Source organism: Solanum verrucosum, unplaced genomic scaffold, assembly GCF_900185275.1.
Source record: "Solanum verrucosum unplaced genomic scaffold, falcon-dt-bn FXZP01000041.1, whole genome shotgun sequence".
Taxonomy (NCBI): domain Eukaryota; kingdom Viridiplantae; phylum Streptophyta; class Magnoliopsida; order Solanales; family Solanaceae; genus Solanum; species Solanum verrucosum.
In genome coordinates, this window is record NW_026020250.1 from 577,371 (window position 1) to 602,582 (window position 25,212).

At 34.9% G+C, this 25,212-nt stretch overlaps 2 protein-coding genes across 3 annotated transcripts in view; one reads left to right on the top strand and one right to left on the bottom strand.

Moving 5' to 3' along the window:
• Positions 1 to 25,212, bottom strand: part of LOC125833069 (uncharacterized) — a 1,066,246-nt gene that overhangs the window by 554,618 nt on the left and 486,416 nt on the right. The gene's annotated exons all lie outside the window — the stretch shown is intronic.
• Positions 910 to 7,305, top strand: LOC125833078 (uncharacterized). Its single transcript, XM_049512230.1, has 5 exons — positions 910 to 1,005; positions 1,125 to 1,288; positions 5,438 to 5,678; positions 5,889 to 6,886; positions 7,020 to 7,305. The coding sequence occupies exons 1-5, from the start codon at positions 910 to 912 to the stop codon at positions 7,303 to 7,305; spliced, it is 1,785 nt and encodes a 594-aa protein (XP_049368187.1).

Sequence of the window (25,212 nt, forward strand, 5' to 3'; positions counted from 1 at the left end):
TCCCGTAAATGCTTGCAAAGATATGGTCATGAATTCATTTGTCTCCTCCCTAACACCTTGATCTAACTCCACCAATTCAAATTCTTCCTCATCTTCAGTTACATCCACCAGAAAGATTTGTTTCTTTTCTTTACAGATGTGGCCAACCACGTACTTTTCATCACAAGAAAAGCATAACCCTTTAGCCCTCTTTCCATCCATTTCTGCTGCAGTTAACCTCCTTCCAGGGTTATTTCCATTGAACATGTTAACTCTACTCCCATTTGGTTCAAAAGGCTTCCTGAATGTGGGGTTTGATATGAAAGGCTTCTGAAATTTTTGAGGTTTAAAAGTGGTTGGAGTAGATAGAATGGCATATTGGGTTTTGTTATTGGTCTTCAAACCCCAAGACTGAGCATGAGCTTCAAAGACACCTTCCTGCAATCTAGTAATTTTATAGGCTTGCATTAACGTTCTTGGGTTCTAATTCTTACAGATTTTTTTTTAACTTTGGGTTCAAACCCCCTAAAAACAATTTATTGTATTTTCACTTGACAGATTTCACCCCAGTTAGTAGTCTGTCAAATTCAGTCTGGTATTCCTTAACAGTGCTAGTTTGCTACAGATTGTTGAGCTCCTCCATTGGGTCTTCAAACCCTTCCCCAAACCTCTCACTCAAAGCTAGCACACATTAGTCCATGTAGGATCCGGAACTGAATTCCTAGACTTTAGATAGGACCTATGCCAAGCAATGGCTTCCCCTTCTAATTGGATGGAAGTTACCCTTACCCTTTGATCAAAAGGAACTTCATCCATAACAAAGAATTGGTCTACTTTATACATCCAAGTTCTCAAATCAAATCCAGAAAATTTAGGAAATTCCAATCGTGAATATTGAGTATAGAAATTACCAGTAGGAGAAACTCCATTATGCATTTCTCTAGGTCGACTCTCATATGGGCATTCTATCGAACACCCTCTGCATTTGAAGATTCTACTCTATTTGGTTCTCGTTCTCTTCCTCAAGTATTCATGTATCCAATCGCCTCCTTGATTTTGATCAACTCTTTATCTGTTTGCGTATTACGATCGTTAATACTAGTCATACCTTCCATCACTTTCTGCAATTGATCCTGAATTTGCAGAAGTCTAGCATCCATATCTTCCATAGGTCTTTCTTGATTCTTGCTTCTGGTCATAGTCGTGTTGAGGATAGCCTTGCTCTGATACCAATTGATGCACAAACAACGGCAATCAGTAATCGGGTGGATATTGTTAATCTAGGAACAGTAGTTCGAAGAAGAGGATGGTTAAAACAGGGGAGTTTTGAGTGTTTAGATTTGAGAGAGAAATAGTAGAAAGGAGAAGAGAATTGTTATCATGTCAATCAATGAATGATACTATTACACTTGAGATCCTTATATACTATTACAACACAATTATATACTATTCCATTAGGCGGGAGCTGGGTAACTAACTAGTTTAACAATATAACTAACTATCTAAATGATAGTTTTAACCAACTTGCCAGCTCAACAATCTGTTCATCAGTCTTGTATCAATCTTGCCTTTAAAGCAACCCTTTCTTAACCCAACTTTGCTTGTTTTAAAAGTAATCCTTTCTTAAGGGCTTGACTCTGCTTCTTGAAATAAATTTCAGCAAGTTTATGTGTTCTAATATGATCATACGTGTTCTAGCATAAACGTATGTGTTATCTATTATTCATGGAAACAATATGAATCTGGAATGCTTCCTCTATGTTTATGTTTCTTTGTGCAGATCATTTAGGGTTAGTATGATCATTAAAATATTAATAAAGCTAACGATTAGAGTATGTGAAAACTGAAGGAATAAAAAACATAGTAGAATTTGAAATTTTAAAAGTATTTTTAAAAACATTTGTGTTAGAATTGGCCTGAATAGTTCAGATTCACGTCGTAGAAAGAAATTTTAGCACCTAACTCTAATTTAGAGTGAAAAAATTCAATTACCATTTAACAATATCCTTTGTAACAATTTTATTACTCAACAACCACACAAATTTCCTTGAATGGTTAGGTATTCCATCCTCTTTCAATATTCAATTTCTTTTTTGTTTTTCTATCCTCTTTTATTCCAGTTTAAAATAATTAAATTTCGATAAATGACTAAGAATCCATACATGTTTTCGTTCCTAATATTCTCATTACATTTATGAATTCAATCGAAAATAGAGCTAGTTATTAAAAAAATCTTTAATATTAAGCCAAAATTTGGTGTGTGGTTGGTTGGTGGATTAGGATGAAGAATAAATAAGGAGGTAGGATATGCATAAAAGGAAATTAAAACTATGGGCTGGCACGTCTATCTTTTAATCATTGAAGTGGTTGTAACAAACGCATAACCCTTATTTATATACAACAGTATTTTCAAAAAAATTTATGACTATTTCAACTTTTTGGAATATTTTTGTCATCATTACGTTATATTTCTAATTTTAAATTAGGGGAGGGAGGCTTGAATTTAAATTATTGGGGTACAAACATGCATTGGTTGACGTTGACAGCCTTATGTACACCAAATTAAATAAAACAATTATTGTTCTCTGCAAAATTAAATAAGGTATGGCTTATCTATATTATACTCATTATATGTTGATTTCTGGGAACAAAATAGTCTGCGCCAAAATAAAATTAAGAATGAATTTCATGTCAAGCTAAAAGATAAATTTAGGATTTCAAGAAAATGAGTGTACTGTTACAAAGAAATGGGTGATTTCTTACGAATAAACTCATTATCCATTTGTAATTCACTATAAGAAAATATTATTATTATTTTTTAATTTTTTATTTAGTGTCTGATATTTGTATATTGGACTCTGAATTCACGTTACGTAAGGTCTAATTCAAAGGGAAACACTCCCTATAAAAAATATTCTATTTTCATAGGTCGAATTTACATATTGTGATGTCATAACTCCCGCAAAACGTAAATTCACTTATTTAATGATTTTATTTGAAAAGGTTGTGTGATAAAATAGCCGAATTTGTTTATTAATGGTGGTTAAAAAAGGGGAATTTTACACAAATCTCATAGTTTTAAGAGCTAATTACATCATATTCTTACTCTTTTCCAAATTACAAAATCTCTTGAATTTGGTAGAATTCGGATACATCCCAAAACGGCTCAATACATCGCGTCCCGGTTTTGGATACATCATTCAACATCCCGATATATCGCATCTCGGTTTCAAATACATCACTCAACGTCTCGATATATCGTGTACATCTCGATACTCATGTAAAGTGATGTATACGTACGAGAATAGGAGAGAGTATGAATTTTTATCATTTTTTCAAATGGTAATTTTTTTTAAAAATATGATAAAATGTATTTACATAATTTTTTGTTTAAAAAACTGCAATTGTGACGACTGTATTTTGATAGCGTCAGCTAGCCCAAACATTTAATATATTTTTGCGGAGGTCATGTAACCCTCCCAAATAAACCGCAGCAAAATGAGCACTTCTCTAATTGATTATTGGTGCAATCTTATTACTTAAAATAGTTAGGACAAATTACAGAAATACACACATTTTGTTTACTTATTTTTGTTATCCCCAATTACTTTTAAAAATTTCCAAAATTTCTTATTTCTTTAATGTATTCTAGTTGTATATTAATGTATCCGAGCCAGTATTTAATGTATCCGAGCTACATAATGATGTATCTGAGCTACATATTAATGTATCCGAGCTACATATTATGTATCCGAGCTAGTTTTTAATGTATTCGAGCTACATATTAATGTATCCGAGACAGTATTTAATGTATCCGAGTTACATATTAATGTATCCGAGCTTCAATTATTGTATCCGATTTTTTTAATCTCTAAGGAATTAATGTAATTAGAAACTTATTAGGAATAGATTGTAATTTCATATTAAAACTATGAGATTTATATAATTTACCCTAATAGTTATATTTGACATCTTACTTATTGATCGTTTCGAAAATGTTGGTATCGATTGAATACATTATACTATATGCTACATCATCAACTACAATTAGTTTTAGTATATACATTTTGTATCAATTGTATAAGCATCTTCAGTGAAAACTGGGTAACAAAAAATTCAATATTGTGTCAAATTATTGAAAGAATAAACCAAACAAAATAAAAATAAAAAAATACATTGCTATAACACATGATCAGAACTCAGAATTGAGAGAATGATATTTAAATATTTTTAAAAGAATATGATATTACTATAGAGGATTTAGGAGGAAATCATAACTTCACGTGAACTCAGAAACCACCCATGTATGCAGATGGATTCTCCAAAAATTGGTAGAGAAATGGTTATCTAATCTTGTATTTTTGCTCGTTGGATATGCACATCGAAGAAGTTAAAATTTTAAAATTAGGGTTAAAGCACAAGTATCCTTGATTATGATCGAAATTTTAGAGATACACCTTAATTAACTAAGATCCTATACCGTTGAACTCATTTTTTTGTAATTTTGTAGACCTTTTAACTTACGTGGCGTGGGGAGAGTTGGCAAAATAGTCACTCTCAAAACTTAATTGAACATTAAGATAATAGGCTTGAATAATTTGTGGTATACCCACTATTAATGACATCATTCACATGCCCTAATTGGCACATACAAAAGACCTCACTAAGTTTTCATATCTCCACTTTGGTCCCCCTTCTTTTCCAACTAATTTGGAATAATATATATCTATTTGCATTTGTTAAAAATTATATTAGAAAAAAAAAGAAGAAAGAGCCAAACAAACGTGAAAGAAGAGCAACTCGTTTTGCTGCTGTCGAAACTGACGATTCCGGCGAGTTTTTCGGCCAAAATATCTATTTTCAAGGTGAAATCATCATCATCTTCTACTCCATAGTCATGTTTACTCCATTTATTTTTCAAAAATCAAGCTTCAAAATGATTTTCCCGCCATTTTAGAAATTTGAGAAATCTTCCATAATAAACACCTGATAACTCATTATAAATAAATTTTAGTAGTTTAAAAGCATTAAAAATTTGTTTCGCCATTGCAGGAGCTGCATTTTGAACGACGATCTCATTCAATCGCGTTTCTGTACGGATGTCAGACTTCATCGATCGTTAACGACTGATACTATAATCTAGTATATATCTTTGTAGTCTATAATGACAATAACTAAATTTGTTGTTGCTGGTGGTGATTATATGTATGGGAGGAGAGTCCCAAAAGTTGAAATTGAAAATCTTTTAGTAAGATGACAATGCCCACTGCGTTGCGTCGCAATGGTTCATATGACAATATGATTGCAAGCGTAATTGAGGCCGATGAGTTAACTTGCAAGCCAAATGACTTGGTGATAGCTATCAAATGAATGGAAGGGGAAAAATACATCCCACATTCATAAAAAATGATATGCATGTGAGCTTGTACATGTTAGATATTGGTATTGATGGCTTTAGGCCTACATTGAGGATAAACGTTAATGTGAGGCCTCCAATTGAACCAACGAATTCATTTAACGACGACAATGATTCGATTGGAAATGAAAGATTGGGTGATCATTCAAAGGAGAGCTTGGGTGATAATTTAAATGAGAGTTTGGGTGATCATTCAATGAATATACATGATGATCCAACTAATGTGGAAAATCAACCAGTAGATGCGGAAGACCCCGAACCCAAATGTTGTGAAGAAATGCAGGTACAAAAGGAATTAGGATCACAATCCAATCATTCCTTCTCCGATGGAACTAATTTATGTATAAATCAAATTTTCAGTAACAAGAATGAGTTGCAATTGTTATTAGCCGAAGCGGCGGCATAAAAGTCTTTTGATTTTGCTACTGCGAAGAGTTGTACTAAATACTTAAAGGTGAAATGTGTATCTCTCAATTGTGCATGGATGTTGCAGGCAAGGAAATATGAGTGTTTGGATAGATTTCATATTTATAAGTACATTGGCGAAAATAGCTGTGGCGTTGAACATGCCAATAGTAGCCATAGAAAAATTTCAATCAAAGTCATTACTTCACTTTGTGTAAATATGTATCGTGATGACAAGGGTCCAAATGTTAACGAGATTCAAAGAGCTTTGTTTAATTATTTTCATTGTAGTCTAAGCTATTGGAAATGTTGGAAGGGTGGTGTGGTTGCTAATGAAATGGTCCGAGGGACAGCGGAGAACAAATATTCATGCTTACAAGCTTTTTCTTACATGTTCGAGACACTTAATGTTGGTTCTAGTTATTGTCTGATGGTAAACGAGGATAGTCATAGGTTCATGTATTATTTCTTATCCTTTGGTGCTTGCATTAAGGGATTTTCTCACATGAGAAAGGTAATTGCGGTTGATGGCACTCATTTACATGGTAATTACGAGGGCGTGTTGTTGAGCATTGTTGCACAAGATACGGAGAATCATGTTTATTCGATTGTTTTTTGTGTCGTGGACAAAGAGAATGATGCATCTAGGACATTCTTCTTTGAGAAATTGAAGGAGATTGTGGTCGATGAACCAGATTTGTGTTTTATCTCCGATAGACACAAGAGTATCGCCAACGGTATTGTGAACGTTTACAATCATGCTCACCACGGATATTGTATAATGAACCTCGATAAAAATCTTCGTGTAAATCATCATTATGCAGATTATCTTTATCTTTACTATAATGCGGCAAAGACTTATTCTTTGGAGGAGTTTGACATTTATTTTGTAGAATTCAAGAACAAATGGCCCGTTGCAGCTGTCGTCCTTGAGCATGATATTGGTTTTGAGAAGTGGAGTAGGACACATTTTCCTGGCAATAGATATGATGTTATGACCACAAATATCGTCGAGTCACTCAATGCGATGTTGATAGACGAAAGAGAGTATCCCGTGACATCTATATTTAATTCGATTGCTAAGAGGTTTGGAGAATTGTTTAGGGAGAGGCATGCATATATCCTCAAATCAATGGGTAATCAAATGTTACCGGCAGCCGAAAAATTGCAAGAAAAAAATGATTGAGGGCGACTCCTTGTATGTGAAGAATGTAACCAGGGATGGCAATAAATTTACCGTGTTCGGTGCGGGTGTTACTGTCTATGTGGACCTACTGGAAAAGTCATGTTCACGTAGGGAATATGACTTGATCAAGATACCTTGTGCTCACGCGATGGCCGCTTTGCGATCGAAGCATGGCAATGAGTATGGTATGAGCATCTATGAGTACTCTTCGCCTTTGTATAAAGTTGAAGCTGCGTACCTCTTTGCATACATTGATTCTATTAATGTTGTCCCTCTCGAGTCGGAATGGTGTGTTCCAGAAGAATTGCGCTTAGTGTGAAGATTCTTCCGCCTCTTGTCGATACCAAGCTTGGAAGAAAAAGAAGAAAATGTGTCAAACGCATTGGTGAGAATTTCAAGAGCAAGAGAAGGAACAAATGTTCAATTTGTAAGAGAACCATACACAACATAACTACATGTGTGAACAACAACAAATCGTAAACAAGCTTGATTGAATTTATTTTTGTAATCAAGCTACTGTTTTTTTTTTTTTTTTGCTACTGTAATCAAGCTACTGCCAGCATTTTGGTCAATTTATTGTCATCTATTATCGTAATTACTCATGATCTAATATAGATCAATCAAAAGATGACATACATTTTGTACACTGTCTATAAGCTGTGTATTATTAATATATGAAAATTCATGGTATTTGTAATGCAATGATTCTAATGCATGAATTAGAATATGATTAAAAATTAGAATTAGAATGAATTAGAATGATATTTGTGACTATTTTTAATGCACCAAATCGAACAATGCTTAAGAAATAATCCAAGTATAACTAATTCAACTATAACTAATACAAGCATTATTTGCATATACACTCTACCAAACGAATCCTTAATGAATTGTAAAAAATATAGATGTTACCATTAAAAAAAGTTGCAATTTGAACTTTTTTTATCGTTGTAAAATTTGTATGTCTAAATATTTACTGGTTATCAAAATATATAAACTCTTTATACAATCGATACATCTATATGTGTAAGGTGTATGTATGACATATGAGATTTACACTCTGACATTAGTAAGGTATATTCAGATTTATATCTATGTTAACGCATTGTCGATACTGCACCAACTAAAATCTGACACTTATATATAGACCAAAACTAGTAGAATTTAAAAAAGACAGCATAATTAATAATAAATTATATATTTGAAATTTATCCAATTAAATAAGTTTAAACAAGTCATGTGATCATGTAAGAGTCCATATAAATTGGGTGTGGTGATTAGTGATGTATGAGGAAGAGTTGTGGTTATACAATCAACATCCTTAGAACAATGTTTGAGAAAACATAAGTATGTTGTGAGGGTGTCACTTTTTCAACCACACATTGTTGATTGTCACCCCAATTTATATGGACTCATACATGATCACATGCTTATGTTGTAAAGATGTTGATTGTATAACCACACATAACTATTCCTCATTCATACTTGTGCTTTCTTCACACATTAGTTTGAAGATGTTCATTGTATAACTACAACCGTTTCTCATACATCATTTATCTGCACCCGCAATGTATGTGGACCCTTACATTACTTGTTTAAGCGTCATACTCTAGTAGGTGCAGTATAGATCATTTATGGATCATGATATCAACCCGTATATACCTTATTAGTGTTGAAGTGTAGATGTCGTTGGTACAATCTAAACCAAGCACATGAAAAAATATCGACTGTCTTAATTATCTATATATTTTTACCAATAGTGACAATACTCAATTATCCAAGTTTTCCAATGGTAACAAAGTACAAATTGCTACTTTTCAATGGTAACATTTTTTTTGTAGTGTATAAAAAGAAGAATTCATGAACTCTTCCATCCTATTCTATTTTATAATACTTAAACATCTCTTTTTATTATGTCTCAAGTATCTCAAAGATTCAATACAAAAAGATCTTACGTTTGTCGTTGTGGTAATTTAGCTATGTTGAGGACATCACACATCGATACGAACCCAGGTCGAAAATTCTTGAACTGTGCAATTGGTGCATGTTCTTTTTTTAAGTGGCTTGAAAATGATTCATCAACGAGCATCCCATCAAAATTGAGTCTGGAACTCGAGACATCAAATTTTCAAGGCTTTACCAAATTTCAAACATTAGAAAGGCTTCAAAACTTCGAAAAAAATAGGGATTTGCTATTGAGTTTATTCAAAGAGGCCGAAGAGTAGAAAGATCACTTTAAAGGATTGCTAAAAGACACCGAAAAAAATAGGGATCAACTAAAACAAAAGTTAATATTGGCTGAAGAAAAAGAGAAAGGCCTAAAAATTATATTGTATGGTTTGTTGTTAGTGGTTGCTTTTTGGAAATGTGTAACAGGGATGCAGTAGTGTACAATCTTATATCTTTTACTCATGTAGTAGTACAATCTATTAATAAAATGAAGTCTTTTTTGGAATTGGTAGGACAATGCATTATATATACAATTTAAAGTCCATAACTGGCAACGATATCCATCAAAATAAAAATAACATTTACATGATCCAATTGTCTTAATCATCAACCACAAAAAATCAACCATTTAAAAAACCAACTGTCTTAATCATCTACCCACTTCAAAAACCAATTGTCTTAATATTCAACCACCAAAAACTAATTATCTTAAAAACTAATTGTCTTATCATCAACACAAAAAACCAACCATTTCAAAAATCAATTGTCTTAAACCAACTTCAAAAATCAGTTGTCTTAATAAACCAATATCATAAATACCTTACTCATCACCATTTAGCTCACCATTGAGCTCCGTAATCAGTGCAAACTCTTTTAAGCCAAAATAAGCAGGCTTATCATTCACACAAAATCACATAGATCTCATGCAATTTTATTTTTTTATCATTTTTTACACAACACAACAGCATGTAATGGACCATTTGTCCATTGAACTTGTAATGTTCTGGAATATATCTTAAATGTCCAAAACAAGTATCTTTAAAGTCATTATAATTTTTTTCTTGAACTAAAACATAAATCACGATAAAGAGTCATTCTTTCTCTCACGAAAATTTTGGCTAGAAAAGATCCTAACTCATCCATACATGTAGTTAGATTATAGGACTTACCAGAGATCACTCTTGCACAAGTTGGCAAGGACAGTGGATCATCATCCTCATCTCCAGTATCTCGGCTATCTCTACTACTCTCCTCATCTCCACTGTTAGTGTTTTCTTCACTAGACTCAACATCATCAATAGCCTAGGCACTACTGTCCTCATAGTTGTCGATTTCAACCATCGTATTAGAATTCTAGTTAGACTTAGGTTCTTCAACTACAATTTTTTTCTTTTTTGAAGGTCTTGAAACTTCTTCAGCCTTTCTTTTTTTTGTTTTTAGAAGGCTTAGAAACTGTCACACCCCAACCTAGGTGAGGCAGACAAGTACAATATGAACACATGTTTTATAAGTGACCTATAATGAAAAACTAAACTACTATGCAGATAGATTTACTAATGAGAAGATTCACATATAACACATGTTGACTAGCTAAACCGATACATGTGACAAGTGAAACTATGAATACAGATGATAGCTTTACAATGTCTATAAAGCCTCTACTGGAATCCATGACTGTACCACTATGAAAATACACATAGTAAAGACTCGGCAAAGCCCCGAATCAACTTGGAGCTCACCAACAACTGTTGAGTATCTACTAGTTGAGTACATGTACCTGCAACATGAAATGAAGCATCCCTAATAAGGGACGTCAGTATAAAAGAATGTACTGAATATGTAAGGCATAATACAACCATATGTAAAATGAGAGCTCAAGTGAAATCAAATACCAATAGATAAAGATTAGAGACCACCTCTGCTTATACTTGTGGAATCGTGTATGTTACATTCTTTTCTTTACTTTTCTATGCATTATAATATTTATAAGACATATGATACAAATGACCAGCTGATCAGTGGTAGAAGAGGATGACCCATGCTAGACATTTAAACCCTTGGGATGCTGTCCTCATAATTCCACAAACTGGGATTGGTCCATGCTAGGCTTTCGCCCCTGAGCTGCCACCCTTCTATACCAATTGGGATCGGCCCATGCTAGGCTTTCACCCTTGAGCTGCCACCCTTCTATACCATTTGGAATCGACCCATGCTAGGCATTTGCCCCTGGGCTGCCACCCATAATTATACAGATTGCTTCACTTAGATTTTTTAATCTTTGAGATTATTGTTTTGATGTTCATAACTCTTTTGAGATTGTTCTTTTGATGATCTTAACTCTTTTGAGATTGTTCTTTTAATGATCATAACTCTTTTGCGATTGTTCTTTTGATGATCATAAGTCTTTTGAGATTGTTGTTTTGGTGGTCATAATCATTGTTGAGATTTGGAACTATGGACCAGTAGTAGAAGACATATGGAATTACGATAATAACAATGACATGTGAAGCAAATGTGACATGAACGTGTAATACTTAAGAGCTTTTATGACTCAGTAAGCATTTTGACATCTCAAATTGAAGCACATATCAAGTGAAGACATTTAACATTCAGCCAAGAGATTTGAACTCTATATGATAGCCAAATACTCAATAACTAATATAAAAAACAAGGTATACATAAACGTAGAACCAAGGGAGAACGTGGACAAATTTAACTTAAGGACAAATACATATTCCAAAATAAGCACATATAAAATGTACAATAGAGCAAGTAGGGATCTTGTGAGGTAATATTATAGTCTAACACAATGGGAGTAATAAACAATAAAGGGAACATATGAACATGTGAAAAGATGACATATATGATGGAATAGACAATTGAAGCAAGCTGGCAAGATATGGGTAGATCGTATATCCAACATATAAATATATGTACCATGTGTAATCTAGGATCATTTTGATTTGTATAAGGGGAATATGTGCCAAGGGTACTTTGACGATGAAACAAGTTTAATCCTTCCATGCTAATACTTGGCAGAGTAAGCACGTACATTTAGTAATGAACTTATACTAGAGTACTCACTTTGATGCTCTAGGGAGTAGGAACTGCAACTATGGATCAGTCACTATCAAGGGCACTTAGAAAGCTTACTTTGTAATACAAGTGTTGGATTCATGCCAAAGAAATAGGAAATCAAATAGCCTTACATACCTCAATTCCCAATTCGTATAACTTACGAAGTGTCAACCTATCCTTTAACGTCATAGTCTTCATCTACAACAATCAATCATTAAGGCTAATATTAGCAGCTTACCAACCAACTCAGGATATTTCATCTCATCAAAACAGTAGCCAGGCAGCCAACCCATAATCCTTCTAATTGATTGTTTTCTTTCACAAATTATGTATGTTATAGTTATTTACACGAAACAACCTTCCCATGGAACGGGTAGTGAGCTTACCAAAACTTTAATTTAATGGTGCATCACCATAGCTTATAAATTTGCCCCCTACAGCTTTCCGCAATCATTCTCTAAGTACATCCATGACCTCCCATAAACAAATAAATACAATAGTAGTCCTCAACACTAAAAAATAATCAAAAGGCTTGAATTTATGATTTTCAATCACCATCCCATGAGTTGCAATAAACAAGTAAGTCTAGAATTCTCAAATAAACTAATAAATAGAGGTTGTGGCAGTGCCCTTACCTTGGTTATCTAAATATGTTATTCTCCTTCAATTACTATTTTTGTAACCTTCTCTTAATCTTTGAAAGAAAGTGGCAGAACCTTGGTTGCCAACCCAAATAGCGATCTCTAGTTCACTCCCCTTGAAGAACTGTTCAATATACTTGAAATAATAGAGGAGAGAAGGTGATCTTGTGGCTGCTTTGGAAGAAACATAATGAAAAATGGTTAGAACCCTAGTGGAAATATTGAGTGGCTATTTCATCTTGAGAGAGAGAAATATATGAACTTGAGAGCTTAAAATTTGGATAAGAGGAAAAATGGGATATTTGTATCAGATTTTTGGCCTTAATAGGTTCTCTCTTTGCCACCTTTCTTGTACTTCATTTGCAGCCAACATGTGTCTCTAATTTAGGCTACACATTTAAGTAGGTGATGCACCTACTTTTCTATTCAAATTATTTGTTGTGGGCTTGGAAAGATCGGACCTTGGTTGTCCATTTTCCCCTTATTCTTCTATTCAACTTGGGCCAGATTAATGCAAGTAGGTGTAGTGTACTTGGCCCAATAACATGGTCAAAAGAGTCTTAGTAGGTGATACACCTACTTGGTCCTTTGGGCTGGTCAATAAGTCAAAGTAGCTGATGCACCTACTTGTCACGTAGCTAGCTTAGTTAAGTCAAGCAAGCACCTCAATATTTTATTCCATTTCTAGACCTTAATACCTTTAACTTAACTTAAAAACTTATATACACTATGCCACTTTAAAATTTAGACTCAAATATCACCGTATGATTTCAAGTTTAAATACTTCCATCGACGTCAACTTAATCGGGTCGCATCAAAATCTACAAACAATTCACTTTAAACTTCTTTTATTGTCACTAGTCGCATAGGAAACCGAGTCCATAACTATACCACAAGGCAATTTATAAGCATCATACAAATAGAACTAATACACGTAGGATATGGGGTATTACAGAAACAGTTCTTTTAACAACGCCGCCTCTAGTTTTAGGAGCCATACTATATTATATTCAAAAACACAAATTTCATATCAAAATATTGACAAGTAGTCTACTAATACAAACAAAGTAATGCTAAAAAATATGAAAAAAAGTACCAGTTCCAATAAAACTCGACAATGCCATTGACATAAACATCATTATAGTCAACCAAAATATAGTAAAAAGTTTCAAATCAATAGGCCAGATAAACATAAAAAATCAAAAATTTCTACGCATTATCCAAAGCAAAACGTCAATAATGATTCCGAATAAAAAGCATGAACTAAAACGGGTCAAATTTTTAGAACTTTAAGCAAAAATTTAAACTTCACTACACTATCGCAATAAAAACATCAAATAGGCTAAAACTTATTGAAAACACGATTAAACTTACTTGAGAGGAAGAAGATTCCAAAAAGATCGAAGAAGATTCAACTAACTTGGGAAGAAGATCGAAGAAGATTCAATTGACTTGGAGAACAAGATTGATGAAAAACAAAATAAACTTCACTTCGTTTTTCAAGAACGATTATAGGATCTAACGATTATATGATTATAGGAAGATGGAAGTTTTGTTGGAGAATGAACAGTTTTTTATGGAGGTTAATGATATCGTAAAGAGGGTTTATGGAGAAGACGAAGAGTTGAGAAGAGTTCTCTAAAAGGTTCTGAGGTTTCCTCGAAAAATGCATATACCTAATATTATTAAATATTTTTTTACTTCTTGGGATTGTAATTTTTAATTTTTTATCATCAATAAATAATATTTTATCATAATATAATATTTTTAAAAATGTATTGGGATTATAATATATTTTTGTAAAGTTATATCTTTTCCCCAAGTTTTAAAAATAATAAACAAGTCCATGACCCCACATTCACAAATATACCCCAAGTTTTAAAAAGGCCAAAGAGACCCATGACCCCACACTTTTTCCTTTTTTAAAAGCCCAGCCCTAGAAAATAAACCAAAATTAAATTAAGTGGGTATAGAGTAATATAAGTTATTAAGGTGTCCCCAATGCCAATTTATTAAGTAATATAAATTAAGTGGGAGATGTTTGGAGGCTACGCAGGTCAAAAAGGTTTACAAAATTACAAATAAAAAAAAAGATTCGAGGGGTAATAGGACCTTAGTTTAGTTAATGTGTGTCTCTGAGTTTCCAGTCATAGTTTAGGAGTGTACTTGTGTCTTATCCGTTAAAATTACTACCATCAAAGAATGTGGTGCAGTGGATGTAGTTGTTCTTCCCTTAACTAGAGATCTCATATTTGAGTAATCAGTATGGAGTTTTTTTTCATAGGACCCCTGAATGGAGCTCTATGTGACGCGAATTTAAATTAGTCAAACTCCAATGCGAATATCAAAAACCAAATGAAAAACAAATTAAAAAAAAACTTTAAAGTTACTTTTTTTTTTAGAGTCAAATTAAACATATATGCAATATTCTGTTAGACTTTTGTTGATTTAAACTTTTGAAAATAATGTATACCAACCAATTTGTTTGGTAATTCTGCTTTATCGATCTGTTTCATGGTCTTAATTTTGTATTCTTATTTATAAAGCAGCTTGTAGCTTGGTGTCTGAGGTTTTGGTTTTTGGGCGAAAGGTTTTGAGTTCAAGTCTGTATGCAGTTTGATCGACTCTTGATATTTGATCAAGCTTTCGTAATTTAGTTATAATAACGATATGTATTAATTATCGTAATATTTATGACATATCTTTTCTCTTTTGACAAAATAGTACTATTTCAATTTTAAAAAATAGAAAGTAATCGAATTCTGATATGTTAAATACCCCTTTTAAAAACAATTTGAGGATATTATATTCCTTGTAATTAAATACATGATTTTACAAGTCATTGTAGAGTAAACTTTAGTTGATAGTTTCAATGAAAATCGTTAGGTCAAAAACTCAAAAAATGAATTGTCAACGTGTAATCTTCTTTTCTTGTTGGCGTCGTTTGTATATTTTGGACTGCCGTCGTTCCCTTGTTTCTTTTATGACATAGGTTATAAAATAATATGATCTACAACATCACAAGCCAACATAGTAAAATATTTTCTCAATTAATTTATGGAACACATTTTTCTTTTTCAGTGTGCGTCTTAAAAGAAAAAAGAAATCACCTTTTATAATTAATAAAAGAAGTAATTTTAAAATTTTTCTTTTATCTTTAATGAAAATTATGTATAATAACATAAATCTCTAAAAGTTTATTTTAGGTCATAAATTTCAAAAAAAAAAAAAAACTTCTTAAATTTTCTAGTGTCAAGTTAAATGGTATCACATAAATTGAGACAGATAAAGCAACTAAAAACCCCAACAAAAAAACAATTATTTTCATGTGTAACTACTTATGATAGATTTCGAGGGTCAAGATTCACGGATCTTTGATCGCGGATGCGTATTGATCCGATCCAATCCGAATCCGAACTTTTTCATTTATTTTTGGAAAAGAAAATAAGAAAAACCATTTTTTTTTCTTGATTCAAAATGTGGGGGAACAATTAATTCTTAACTGATTAATCAAACCACCCCTAATAAGAAGGAAGGACTTCTTCAAAAAAACAGAAAGCTTTTTTATAAGAGCAATGGTTTTTTAAACGAGTCGGAGAAAAACAAGTGACCAGAAACGAAATAGAAAAATCTGAAAAATGAATTTTGTTTCTTCACTTAACAATAAGATCAAAAAATATTTTATTTGTGATAAACTTAATCTTTATTTCTTACTAATTCAAAGAAGACACTTGAAGCAATATTTATCGGTTCGTGATTTTAATCGGTCAATAATAAAATACATGAATCTTATATTGTATTTATGTGAATATTACAACTTATGTTTTGAAAATTGCCAACATAAAAGAACATTAAGAGGAATTTCTAAGAATGACTATCACGTCGTATGTATATTTATATATTAAATGGATATTAGAAAAGTCGACCATCATCTTATTTTTTTTTTTTTTCAATGCCTTAAAGAAAGAGCCTTTTAAGGTCCTATTTATTTTAGGAACCTTTTGAATCTGATCATATTAGAGAATTTTATGTCATTATAAAATATAAATAATTTCTAGTACCTTTTATTTTTATTATAATCGTGTATAATAATAATCTTATTTTTTACTTTTATAAGCTTTGTTCCTTTGATTTTAATATTCCAACTTCTCGTACAGTGTAACAAACCCGAATTCTCAACACAAATATCCAAACATTATATAATAAGATAGCCAAATTATAATAACAACACTTGAATTACAAGGATCGGAGAAGTACTGAAATATCAAGTAACAAGAGATAGCGATAAGAATGGAGATGAGGAGTTAAGACTTCAGAAAGAAGATGAGAGGAACATACGGTTATAATAATAATCTAACATGTGCATAAATGAAAAAAAATATATCAATGAAAAATTATATGTCAGATTCAATTTGTTTGGTCGTTATTAATTACCGGTATTTTATTACCTTTTCCTTTTTGACAAGAACAAAGAGAGGAGAAAACCTTACCGAATAATGAAATAGAAGTTGTTTAATAACTTTTTAAAGTTTGAGGATTGGATACTCTTCGTCTTTGGATATCAACGTTTGACATGGACTTCATGACTTCGATATCTCAGATCAATCACCTAAATAGCGCAAAAATAATTTTTAGCATCAATAAATATACATATTAATAAATAATGTTAAAATTTTATCGACATTAGTAAACTGTCATTGGATCCAATGTCATTATAGGCTTTAGAAATATTTACAAAGAGTGCTAATCAGGGCCGACTTGTCACGACCCAGACCGTCGTGATTGACACCTACACTAACCCTCCGGTAGGAGAATCATTACTACAACCCAGACTAAACAACTTAACCAAAAACTATGCATTTAAAGATACGGAAGCAGGTTTAAATGATCAAAAGAAATACGGAGTTTCCATAAACTCCAAAGGTTTAAACAAACTAGCCACACTAATGTGGAAGAACAACCCCTAGAACCTAAAAGTCAATGTACCAAAACTCTACTAACGACAAGTCTAAGAACAAGGCGTACAACCCCGAAACTTAACAAACACCTTAAAAAAAAGTCTAGGTCCGAAAAGAGTGGACTTAAACAAGAAAGATCCATGGCAGCTTGAAAGAACTGGCTCACCCTTGAATTTGATCACGCTCAACAGTCACCTAACTGAGGTCTATCAATAGCCACCTGAAGATGCCCTGTACTCAACAAAGAACAAGCAAGTGCAGTATCAGTAAACGACCACAGTGTACTGGTAGGATCACGCGGCTATCCCAATAAGTGAAACACATGCAAGTAACAACAACATTAATTATAAAACAGACATATACCAACCATATTCAATATTAGTCATCTTTTCAGGATCAATGTAGCATTCCACGTTCTCAGTAATACCCATTGGTTATCATTTTAGAGCAACAAACAATCTTTCAACCTCAATCACCATTAGATATGAACGTAATCAACACAAGCAAAGACACAACACAATTCAATGGTCCTCTCACAGAACCCAATTCAATGGTCCTCTCGTGGAATCCAAACTCAAACTGTTAGTGTACCGGTTCGTGGTACCCAATCCAATGTTTATACCGAAACGTGGCAATTGATCCAAGTTAGTGTGTCGGAACGTAATGCTCGATCCATTCAACAAACCACAATCACAATCAGAATGTATATTCTCACAATCATACAACAAGAGTTGATTTATGGCATACAATTCTTCATTCATACTCATTTACGATTAGTGTGGTCAATAATGCAACATTCTCATACATACATTCATTATAATGGAGTAATTACTAACATACATCACACCAACATGAAATCACAACCATCACCTACCTCGAATCCAAGATTGAATCCCCTAAGAAACTTGAATCTTCCCTTCCGGATTCTTCCCGCTTGTTCGTCGACTAAAAACATACAATTAACGCAAGGATCAATAAACGAGGCCATATTACCCTGATTATAATCAACATTATGCCAAACCCTTGATCCCCATACCCAAATTAGGGCTTTTTCTACCATACTTTCTAGATCAAACCCCCACATTGATAATCACCCACGATTTTACATTCTACGAATCGAAAAACAGATTCGGGGAGTTAAAACCTTATCTTTAGCCTCAAGAATGGTAGAAAACTATCAAGAAAGCACCTAGGGTCGTAAGCTAGCTCTCAAAGTCGAAACTTGCAGAATAAAATTATTTTGGGATTTATTTTCGACTTAAATCGCGACTGTCTCGCCATAGCGATCCTCACCCCGCTACAGGGGCCCCGCCCTGGCACCATAGCGGCTTGCACGGAAACAATGTACAAAATTAAGAATCTCAAACCCCCCATTCATCCTATGACACTAAAAAAATACTCGTTCACAATAAGATCAGTTTCAGGAGTTCTACTCACCCGAATTCAATTCCGTCAAGTCGTATGGGTTCCACATCTTAGCTATCTAGTCATGTTATAAAAATCATAATTAGATATCTCATTTGTTTCCAGATTTCCCTAGACCTCACTGACTCTGATTTCATCCAAATCTGGACTAGGCTAGGAAATCCAAAGTTACTACCCAAAAGTTTTCTGGCCCCAATTATTTCCCCATTGGCTTTTCTATGACGACGGGTTCAGATCGTTACAATAGATACCAATTTACCAATCACTCGTCCCCGAGTGATCAACTAGGAAAGTCTGGCTAACGTAAGGGTAGAGTAGTATCTGAAATGTCAAATTACTGGGGATACATGTCCCGCATACTTTTTTTGTTGACTCTGGGCTGCTAGAAGCTTAGTTTGGATGATTCTCACCTTATCTTGAGCATCTTTCACCAAATCAAATCCCAAAGGGTTTCACATCTTCAACCTCAAACAAACCAATTGAATACCTACACATCCTCATATACAATGCCTCAAAGAGGTCATCTCAATACTCGAATGATAATTATTGTTGTATGTAAGCTTATCTACAACAAAAGCTATTCTCAATAACCACCAAAGTTGATCGTACTCCCGTTTGCCACTTGTTATCAAGGACCTCGACACAATCATCAGGACTAATCATTTCTCACATAAGCATGATAAAACTCTAAATCAATACTCGCTACAATTAGAGGTGGACCTGAACCAACCAACACACACTCATAATACTCAACCAATCATAGTTCTTATCAACATCTCCTTCTCACAACATAAATTTTCATGAGCTTAAGTTACAAAATTTGATCTTCAGACATCAGATACTTATCGAGATTAAGTTACAATACATCGCAAAAACGAACGAAAAGGCTGAAAAGAACGAAGAAATGAAGGCCTGAGGATCGTCGAGTCCACTTGGCGAGTCGCCAAAGGGTCTTACTTCACCTTTTGTTCTAGTGTGCTGAGTCCTGAAGGAAAGGATCAAGTCGGCGGAAAAGGGGAGCAGTCGGCACATCGCCGAGAATTTTCGCGAAGCAGTACTATGTCGCCCAATGACCCAGAGCACGACGATGTTGAAGGATGGTGCAAGACGGCGATGAACTACACCAAAAGGCGAATCGCCAAGTTGATCGACGATTCTGACTAACGACGCCGAATGATCCGCTACAACACAAATCAGTGAAAACTATAAATACTAGTTAGAGTTGTAGTTTTAAGAGTCGAACAATTATTATAATTTTCATATAGCATAGTAATATTTGATAACTTTGCTCTGAGTTTGAGAGGGTTTTGAAAACTTGAAGAAGAAGAGGGTTTCATCTCCAAGGATTTGGATCTGAGTCTCTTGGATTCTTCATTCGTGGCCTGTAACAAGACTTAAATCTTCATACTCATTTGAATGCAAGCTCATTTAGGTATAAATTTCTATCCCTTGATGTGTGGCTAAAAACCCCAATTCTTGGGGTGTGATTTTGAGAATATGGGCTAGATTTGTTGTTGGGTCTTACTTGTTGATAGTCTATTCGTAGTTTAAATGTGATTTCATTTAGTGGGTGTGGATGAACTTAATGAGGTTGTAGTTGCGAATATAATCTCATATATGTGTTTTCGCCTTGCTCGAGAGAAAGGTCGTAAAACTAAGACCACTAAATTGATGGCCAATGCGAGTGGGTCGACATAAAGTTCAGCTCGAGAGAGTGAACCCTAGTCCCATGTCCACACACTCAGCTCGAGAGAGTGAGTGGGTTAAGGCGGAGGTTGTTCTTCATGCGGCAAGTGGGTGTCCGAGAGGAACCTGCTTGAAACGGGGTAAGTTGCTCGAAAGAGAGCTTATCCCCTTTAAAGTCTAGCCTAGTCACAAATACTCAATGAATTTACTATCAAAATCATGTACCTAATGATTTAGTCTATCCATTATTCCTATCACATCCCAAGAATCCCATTTCATTACTTAGAAATCTTTGTTATTTTGTTGTTTTTACTCACTAGTGACAAAACCCCCATTGTTAATTGACATTCTTGTGTCCCCCTTTAATTTACAATGTTTTTAATGGTTAATGTCTTTAGCTATGACTAATTAGAACTAAATTTTATTTCTCTATTAATTCTCAAAACCACTCTTTTAGGAACGATCCCAACCTTTGATTGGGTTACTAAACTATTGTACGATCGTAGACACTTGCATCAGAAGTTGTGTCTTGATTACGCAAATATCAAAATGGCGCCGCTGCCGGGGAGTGGTGTTACTTGAGAATTCTTCTATTAGTAGAATTATTGTTCTTCTTAGTTGTAGTGTTCTTAGCTAATATTTAGTTTTGTTTTGTTTATTGTGTGAATATTTCAGAAAGCATGAGTGTTAATGGTAGCAACGGTAGCCAGGAAGGCCACAAAGATGACATCGAAAATCTCATCGATGTCCAAGAGCCCAACATCAATGGCCCCCGTCTCATGGGAGGTGTTGGAGCCATCCGTTTACCCCCAGCCGAGGATAATGCAGTGTTCCACATAACAAGCACCATGTTGCAACTCTTGCAACTGAAGGGACCTTTTAGCGGACTGGCTCATGAGGATCCTCACGAGCATCTTTGAAACTTTGTAGATGTGTGCGAACTATTCTCGTTCAAAAACATCTCTCAGGAGTTGATTCGGTTGAGGCTATTCCCTTTCTCGTTGATGGGAGAGGCGTGCAAGTGGCTAGCCGAGCTACCACGTGAATCCATCACTTCTTAGGAGGAGTTGGTAACCGCATTTCAAGTGCGAATTTTCCCTCCCTCGAAGATGATGTCACTGCGGGATAGCATCCAGAACTTTAAACGTCTAGAAGGAGAGCTTCTACACGAAACTTGGCTAAGGTTTAAGAAGTTGGTGCAATGCCCAACCCACGGTTTGACGAACAACGTGTTACTTGAATACTTTTACCGGAGTTTGAATTCGGTAAACAAAGGTGTCGCTGACCAACTCTCGCCTGGAGGCTTAATACAACAGCCATATGCAGTAGCAACCTAACTTTTAGATGGCATGACAACCATAAAAAAAGCATGGTACACTCGCGAGGACCAAGTATCCCCTCTCACATTCAAGCTATCTAAGGAGAAGATTGAAAACGATAATGAGAGAGACCAAAAAATGGCCAAAATCATGACACAACTTGACATTCTATCCAAAAATGTCATGGGGGCTGGTGCCCATAGTGTCAACGTCGTGGGGTTCAGGTGTGCAAATCCAGAAGAGATGAAATTTGAAGCCCTAAATAATGAAGAGGTCAATTTTCTAGCAAATCAAGGCGGGGGTTATCGTTCAAACTACCCAAGGCAGGGTGGTAACCAAGGTTGGGTTAGAGATGAAAGCTGGAAGGAAAGATATCGTGAATGGAGGGACTGGAATCCAAATTGGAAATAAGGATAGATATGTGCCTCCCCATGAGCGTCAGAAGCCCAAGGATTCGGAAGGTGGTAGGTTTGAGGATATGCGCTCGCGTAGACTCAACAAAGTTGTAGGGTCAGACAAAATGTTGAAAGGCTTGAAAGAAGATGTTTCTACCCTTAGCCATACTGTCACCTCCCATTTTATTTCAATCAAGAAGTTGGAGACCCAGATGGGTTATATCTCATATCACCTCAATCCGAGACAGCAAGGGGGTTTGCCTAGTGATACTATGGCTAACCTCAAGAGTGAGGTTTGAATGTGGACTTGTGCCGTGCTACGACGTTAACTAAGGCGTTGTTTGGGAGGCAACTCAAAATCGTTTATTGCTTTCTTTTTCTTTGATAAAATAATGGTGTGTTGATTGTGCAGATGGAAGTGTGGAGAGTGAACGAAAAGTGCAGATTGACGAGCAATAGATCCAGTCGGCGAGTCACCGAAAGGGTTGGCAAATCCGACCTTATCCGTCGTTTGACTCAACACATCGTCAACGTTGGATATAGTAAAACTTGGCGAGCGTTGAAAATTATTGGCGAATCGCCGACCATGTCGGTGATCACGATGAAAACCGCCATGTGGACCCCCCATAAACCAGAGGTCCTGTAAATTTCGGTGAAGAAATTAAACGGTCGGCGTTCTGCCGAATGAGTCAGCAAGCACGTCTAATGTCACCGAATGGGCGAGAACTGGACGGTTTTTAAAAGGCCAAAGGTTTAAACTTTCAAACTCTTCCCTTTCTCTCAGTTTTGAACTTCACAAACTCACACCCATACTTTAGTTTCTATATTTTTCCATTTCTAGTAGTATTTTAGTCGTTGATTTGTGCTCGGATTGGGATTACTTTGCCGCCTTTTTAGTCTTTATTATTCAGCATCTAAGGTTGGTTTCCCAAACCCCGCATGTATTTTTGAGAATTTGAACTCTTATGCAAATGATTCTATCTTGTTGACGTGTGCTGGGCCTTTTTGATAGGATTAAGTTGCTTGAATGCCTGTTTTAATTTGAAAATCTTGCCCGTAGTGTTTATATTGTTAAAATCCTGTAGTTTTGTGCCTTAAAATTGGTTAAATCTTGTGGGGTTGTGATTGCATGTTGTTAAGTCTAGTGGGGCAAAGTCTGAGTATCCTGAAGATATGGTAAAGACCAATATTGTCATGCCACCCCAAAAAAAAGTACAGGGTATCACTATAAATAAAGGGGGATCAAATCCTCCAAAGAAGGACAGACAAGAACCTCCACCTGGAGATAAAGGCAAGGATATGAAGGCCTTACTAAGACAAAGGAGGCCATGGTAGATGTTGCTGGCTCCTAGTGGATCTGGTACTGTTGGTCCTTTTGAGGTGAACCGGGTACAGAGGCCCGAGTCCAGACTTATGCACCAGGCACTGATGCCCAGACAGATGGAGCGACTGCGTAGACAGGATCCCCTCTTTACCTCCCTCTCTGTCTTTCTTTATTTTACATTTCTGATTCTGTGTTATTTGCATTTGAGGACAAATATTTTTATTCATGGTGGGGTGAGGCTCTCATTTGTGTGCTATTGATGTTTAGGTTTTATTTGTATTTAGGTTGTTCTGTTTAAAAATTGTGTTTGATATACTATTTCTGTGGATGTTTGAGTTTATGGCTCCTTTTATTTTAAATTGCAAAAATGATTTTGAGCCGCTCAAAAATTTTACCACCTCTCGTGTGTTGAATGTGGCTGTTCTTTTGCAAAATTTAAGTCTCGGTTCCGATCAATATCGATGACTTGAATAGTGCTCTCAATCAAACAAACATGAATGCGCGGCTACGATGAGGGCAAATGAAGTTGCATAGACAATATGTAAACTCTTTGCATCTCGTTATGACTAGCCTAGTATCTAGTTGAGTCTCTTGTGATGTTCATTGCAAACTAGCGAAATTGTGGAGTCTTGTTTGACTGTAGTGTCAATGCCTAGTGTGATGAACTTACTTTGAACCATGCATGATAGATCCTAGAATTCGCCCCGTTGGTCCGGTCAACTAAGTGATGCTATCTCTTGATATGATCTTAGGCAATTTCTAAGAATGTGAGTCAATTTGACATATACCTCTTTTGTGACCTGCCTTATGAGTTTGTGAACCGCTTTTGAACACCCCTTGAGCCTTACCTTTCTTTGGAAGAAACTTGACAATGACCTTTCTTTATCCATCACCCATAATCCTCATGAAGTTGTGGTTAGTTGAATAGCCAACTTAGGTGTTTGGCCTAAGTTGGGGGTGTGGTGAAAAGATAAGGGCAAGTCAAGAAGTGCAAGGAAAGCCTCCTCTTACCCATGGTTTTGAGAAAAATGGAACCCCTCCATATAAAAAAAAAAGAGAAACGAGAAAGAAAAAAAAAGAATGAAAAAGAAAGTTGTGGAATAAAGTACAAAAGAGATGGGGTTCCCAAACAATCCATGGAAAGTGAATAATAGGATGTCTTATGAGCACTAAATAAAATGATGAAGGAAAAGGAAAGGAAGTGTTGTGAGCACCACATTTCATGAGGATGAAAGTCACTAATCCTAAATGACCATACCTTTGCACTCAACCCCATTACAAGCCTTGAAAAGATCTTTTTGATCTTGAGTGAGCTGAAACAAATGTTGATCGGAAAATACGTGCAAACCTATGGGTGAAAGCATGCATTGTGTTCCTCTTTGTGAGTGTGAGAATTGCATCTGATTCAGAAGCTTTAAACTATGAACCATTTTGTGAATATGGAATCATT